The following is a 5665-nucleotide window of genomic DNA, read 5'->3' on the forward strand; positions in this document are numbered from 1 at the left end:
CTTCACTGGTCTCCGTCCAGAGCAACGGGATCTGTTGGTCCATGTCTTTAACTGTCTATGCGAGCGACCAGGGGCGGATTTAGTCATTTTGAGGCCTAAGGCAAACACAGGCATGGGGCCCTCCACAACCCTCGTTCTCCCCCTTTTCAGTCCTTATTTATCTGAGAAAGACGTGCTTGTAACTTTTCTCCAGTCTTCACTAGAGCAACCTGGGATGACGCTGCCGGTGGGCAGCTCCTCTTCATCAGTGTTAGCATTGCTAGCGTTAGCATTGCTAGCATTAGCGCAGGCTTCTTGCTGCACTTTAGTAGCGTTAATGTTCGTGATGTCAGTAGCCGTCGTGATAAAGGTTTTTACCTTTGGAAGTTTTGGAACTTTCTGCTTTCTTCCCGCTTCTTCTTCCTTTTTTCAGAACCACTTCGGTAGCTCCGCTTCATTTTCCAACCGTCTGTAGCCTCCAGCTTACAGCCTGCTGAGCCGTCTGTAGCCTCCAGCTAACAGCCTGCCGAGCCGTCTGTAGCCTCCAGCTTACAGCCTGCCGAGCCGTCTGTAGCCTCCAGCTTACAGCCTGCCGAGCCGTCTGTAGCCTCCAGCTCACAGCCTGCCGAGCCGTCTGTAGCCTCCAGCTCACAGCCTGCCGAGCCGTCTGTAGCCTCCAGCTCACAGCCTGCTGAGCCGTCTGTAGCCTCCAGCTCACAGCCTGCTGAACCGTCTGTAGCCTCCAGCTCACAGCCTGCTGAGCCGTCTGTAGCCTCCAGCTCACAGCCTGCTGAACCGTCTGTAGCCTCCAGCTCACAGCCTGCCGAGCCGTCTGTAGCCTCCAGCTCACAGCCTGCTGAACCGTCTGTAGCCTCCAGCTTACAGCCTGCTGAGCCGTCTGTAGCCTCCAACTAACAGCCTGCTGAACCGTCTGTAGCCTCCAGCTTACAGCCTGCTGTACCGTCTGTAGCCTCCAACTTACAGCCTGCTGAACCATCTGTAGCCTCCAGCTTACAGCCTGCTGAGCCGTCTGTAGCCTCCGACTAACAGCCTGCTGAGCCGTTTGGTTACAGTAGGATAATGGAATAGTCCAATGCAGTGGGGACTGGGGGGAGTTTCTCATCATGAATTAAACAATCGGATAGCACTTTAGCGTATCAATGTTCAGAGATATCATTAATGAAAAGAGACCAAATCGTAACATAAGTTTACGAGGCGTTTTACAAGGCCCTTGGTTGTTAAGTGTGGTGTAGGACCCGGACACAGAACGACCACAAGAGGATAATACACAGAAAAATGGGTTTAATTCTGACGGAACAGAACACAACCAAAACACACACAACAATCCGACACGGAGGTGATGTGGGAGATGAAGGAGATCCAAGACATCTGACGAGACGAACCGAACGCTGTGGCAGAAACACAAGTAATTACATATGCAAGGCAACGGAATACCAACAAGCTAGTTACTAGACCAGTTACCACGGAATGTAGGTAACGAACTGGCGCGCGAAGAGGTGGTCGGCCCAAGTTTAGTATGGATGAGGTGATAATGATGAAGCTCAGCTGTGTAGTCAGATGGAGGAGGGGAAGAGTAGACACGCCTCTATGGAATCCGGTAAGAGCGCCCTCCGTGCGGCCCAATGACACCAGACGACAAACAGGGAAAAACAACACAGAAGACAGCGGACCCATAACATTGGTAGCTTTGGGGCCCAAGGCAACTGCCGACCTTTGCCTAATGGTACGTCCGCCACAGAGGATGTGCGTAGACGCGATGTGTAGATGCATTTTCCAAGAGGTTCACGTCAGACTACGGATTAGGGTCTGGTGTAAGTCATTGTCTACACGTACCTACGTAGCCACGGAATAGATTTTACAAAGAAGCACAAATCAAGCTTTAGCTTCCTCGTCTCCTGCCTGCTTCTGGAGTAGTAGCTAATCTCAACAAACATCTGAAATATCCCTTTAACTAGTTAAACTTGTCGTGGTTTGGGGTTTTGTTTGGGATTATTTTTCCCTTTGGGCCCTCCTTGTGTCTGTGTCTCAGTTTTCTCCCCGGTCTTCTGTTGTTGGTCCTGTCCTTTTCCCCCTGAATGTCTCTATGTTCTGTTTCCTGTTTTACTTTGAAGGCTGTTTTTTTGTCTCATCTTGCATCCACATTTACTTCCTGTGTCTTCCCACTCCTGTGATTACCTGATGTTCTCCACCTGAGCCCCTGCCCTCTTGTCACCTGCCTCTTGTTTCCTAATTACCTTGTGTATTTAATGCCTGTGCGTCCCTTGTCTTTTGTCAGATCCTTTTGTCTTTGTCCTGTCAATTCGTCCAGTTGTCCTGCCCAGTGTTCCCTACTGTTCCCCCGGGAGTTTTCCAGCCCTTGTGCTCCGGCTTTTTGTTTTTCCCTGGCTCCCTGTGCTTTTTTTTGTGTTTTTTGGACTCTGTTGCTGCCTTGTTTTGTGCAATAAACCTTTTGAAACTCCCGCCTGCTACTCCGCGTTTTGGGTCCTCCTGATGCTGTATGTTCCGGAGCCGCAGTATGAGGACGACGCTTTTATAACTTTCATGCAGAGTGAAAAAAACATTCATCCTCTAAGGAAGGTAAAAACCAAAGCAAACAGAGTTTATTGTCATTTTAGAAGTTGACAAACAAGACAAGACAAGAAGATGTTTTACATTGAAGGACCGTTAGATACACGTCTTATCCACTGCTGTCCAACATTATCCACAGCATACTGTACGTTTTTAAGATACTTTTCTTCCAGGCGGCACATTGATTTCCACTAAATAATCAACTCAGAGACATAACACTGATGATTTTGTCACTGACTATTGTGCTGAACTCATTGTCCAATGATAACGCAGCTGTGAGTTAAAGCTCACCACGATGATGAATTCGCGCTCATAACAGTTTAGATTTTTTTGAATTTTCAATGTTGTTTTATTTCATTTTAGTTAGATTTTCCTCACGTTTATAGCTTCAGCACACGTCCTGTTTGGCATGTCCCGTTTTGGTTTTGGTTTTGGCTCCCATGGTAATAGGTTAGAGCTTGCACACCGCCTGCGTCACACGCAAGGCTCAGAAAGAGCCCAACGCCCATTTTTCACTATTTTTGGAAGCGTTTCCAGGCAAAAGAGAATAAATAAATGATGTTCATATGCCATTTTGACACAAAACATTTAATAAATGACATTCTCATGTTTGAAAGTCTCTAGGTTTTGACATAAATGCAAATATAAATGTATAATGAGTAATTATTGATAAAAAAAAAGATAATGAATAATCACTGATTTTCAGATATTGCACCTGTCAACAAAGAACAAAATGTTCCGTAGCCCATTTTGCCGTCAATAATGCCAACGTTGTATTTGCTGTTATCAAATTAATTAAAGTAGATATTTATGTGTAACATGAAGTATATTACTGCTTTAGTGCATTTTTACAACTCTCACCACATATGTTTTTTTGACACGCAACAGAAACGCAACGCAGATTCCAAAGGTCCCAATTTGATTATATTTTTGATTTAATAATAATTAAGAACATTAGCTTGGATACAAAAGAGACGGCAAGTTCATTGGGTAATCATCATCCCGCCAAGTGTAACATAGATTGGACGAACTGTTCTCGAGATATTTGAAAGACAACAGACACACACACACACACACACACACACAGACAAACACACACACAGACACAGAGGGTCCTCCATTTAAAGCTAGATATTGTTTGCACTGTTTAACTGATTGTCAAAAATGTTATTGCCGGTTAATGTTTAAAATGGTTAATTGCTAACATCCCTACTAAGTTTAATATGAACATCCGACATTGTAAAATACTATATGACAGAAGATAATAGGCATTAATAGGTTTCCTTTAAGTGCTGCAATGTATTTGCTGATATAAAAGCAAGCGTTATACAACCTGAGCAGTACTAGATAGTCTGTTGGAAGCATAATGTAATAAAGCATGAACACAGAGCATGAACAGACAAGAACTTGAACTTAAAATAACAGTCCTTTAGAGCTTCAATTCGCTTAAAAGGACAGAGTGTGTTGAGCCAATGTCAAGTGTTGCCATTTTAGACAAAATTACTGACAGAAAGTGGCTGACTGCTCTCTTCCCGGTCCATTAGAAAGCTGTCGATGGAAGTGTGGATTTATGACTCATGGCTATCATCATCCCGTCGTTATCCTCCTTGCACACGGACGTGAACTCCTCTGGTGCCAAATCGGCTTTGGCCCAGCTCCCCTCTGACTCAGCGGCTATTTCCTCGCCTCTCTCCTCCTTCCACAGCCGCTCGTACTCCTGCTTCAGCTCCTGGTACGACCGGGAGAAGGTGTGGAAGATGGACGTGGCGGGGAACGCCATGATGAGGATGCCGCTCAGGATGCTGGTGAGCGCGACCACCTGTCCGGGGACGCTGCGCGGCACCATGTCGCCGTAGCCCACCGTCGTCATGGAGATGATGGCCCACCAGTAGGAGGCCGGGATGCTGCTGAAGCTCTGCTGCGGGTGCGTGGCGGCGAACGGCGCCAGCTCGCTCTCCGCCAGGTGGACCAGGGGCGAGAAGAGGGTCACGGCGACGCAGACGAAGAGCAGCAGCAGGCCGAACTCCCGTATGCTGCGCTGCATGGTCAGGCCCAGCGTCTGCAGGCCCAGGGAGTGGCGGGCCAGCCGCATCACGTACAGGATCCGCAGCGCCCGCAGCAGGCGCAGGATCAGGCTCAGTTTGTCCAGATAGCCTCTGCCAGCACCCACGACGTGGGCGTCCTCCTGAGACTCGTCCCTGACGTCGAAGACCAGGGACACGTAGAAGGGCAGGATGGCGACGGCGTCGATGATGTTGAGGGGGCCGCGGGCGAAGGCCATCTTGCTCTGGGCGTTGACGAAGCGCAACAGGAACTCCAGCGTGAACCACGCCACGCAGATGGACTCCACCACGAACATGCTCTGACACTTCTGGGAGCACTCGCCCTGCAGACACAGAGACGCACTGTGACGAGAAGACACTGGGCAACTTTAAAACCAAATTCACAAAATACAGATCAGGTGAGTCGTCATGGTTAGCGTTAATCAATTTCAGACCTCAGGTTTTTTTTTAAAGCATTACATCTGTAGGAATGGCACATATATCGCAGATATGTTACCTTCAAATTAGTCTGTATATACGACAGTTAATTTAGGGGATTGCTCCAGTGAAGATCTGCTGGATGTCCTTTACCTTCCTCTTTCTTTGTGTTGTTCTAAACTGATGGATGGTGGATTTCTATGGTTACCTGGTCCTCAGATCTCTGCAGGGTAAATCCAGACCGCTAGCTAGACTATCTGTCCAATCTGAGGACTATGGTGACCTGGTCCTCAGATCTCTGCAGGGTAAATCCAGACAGCTAGCTAGACTATCTGTCCAATCTGGTCTTTCTGTTGCGCGACTAAAACAACTTTTGAACGTGCACATGTTCCACCAAAACAAGTTCCTTTCCGGGGCTGTTTTCCAGCGGCACCGTGGCTCCGTCCGGGGCTTAGCGCCGCCCAAGACGACTGTGATTGGTTTTAAAAAAAACACAATTAAACCAGAGCATGTTTTTCTCAAAAAAAAAGAGATGGTTTAATAATAGGTTTGGCATTTATTCTTGGAAGTCATGGTCAAAAAACCTCATTTATATCAAATTATACATAGGTTTTTAG

At 47.2% G+C, this 5665-nt stretch overlaps 1 protein-coding gene across 1 annotated transcript in view; it reads right to left on the reverse strand.

Moving 5' to 3' along the window:
* Positions 1–2620: 2620 nt before the first annotated feature.
* Positions 2621–5665, reverse strand: part of LOC116690383 (potassium voltage-gated channel subfamily G member 4) — a 33933-nt gene continuing 30888 nt past the window's right edge. Inside the window, exon 3 of the mRNA XM_032517340.1 lies at positions 2621–4954. Coding sequence (XP_032373231.1) covers positions 4109–4954 — 846 coding nt within the window. The 3' untranslated portion in view covers positions 2621–4108. The remainder of the gene's footprint in view (positions 4955–5665) is intronic.

Source organism: Etheostoma spectabile, chromosome 1 (genome assembly GCF_008692095.1).
Source record: "Etheostoma spectabile isolate EspeVRDwgs_2016 chromosome 1, UIUC_Espe_1.0, whole genome shotgun sequence".
Lineage (NCBI taxonomy): Eukaryota > Metazoa > Chordata > Actinopteri > Perciformes > Percidae > Etheostoma > Etheostoma spectabile.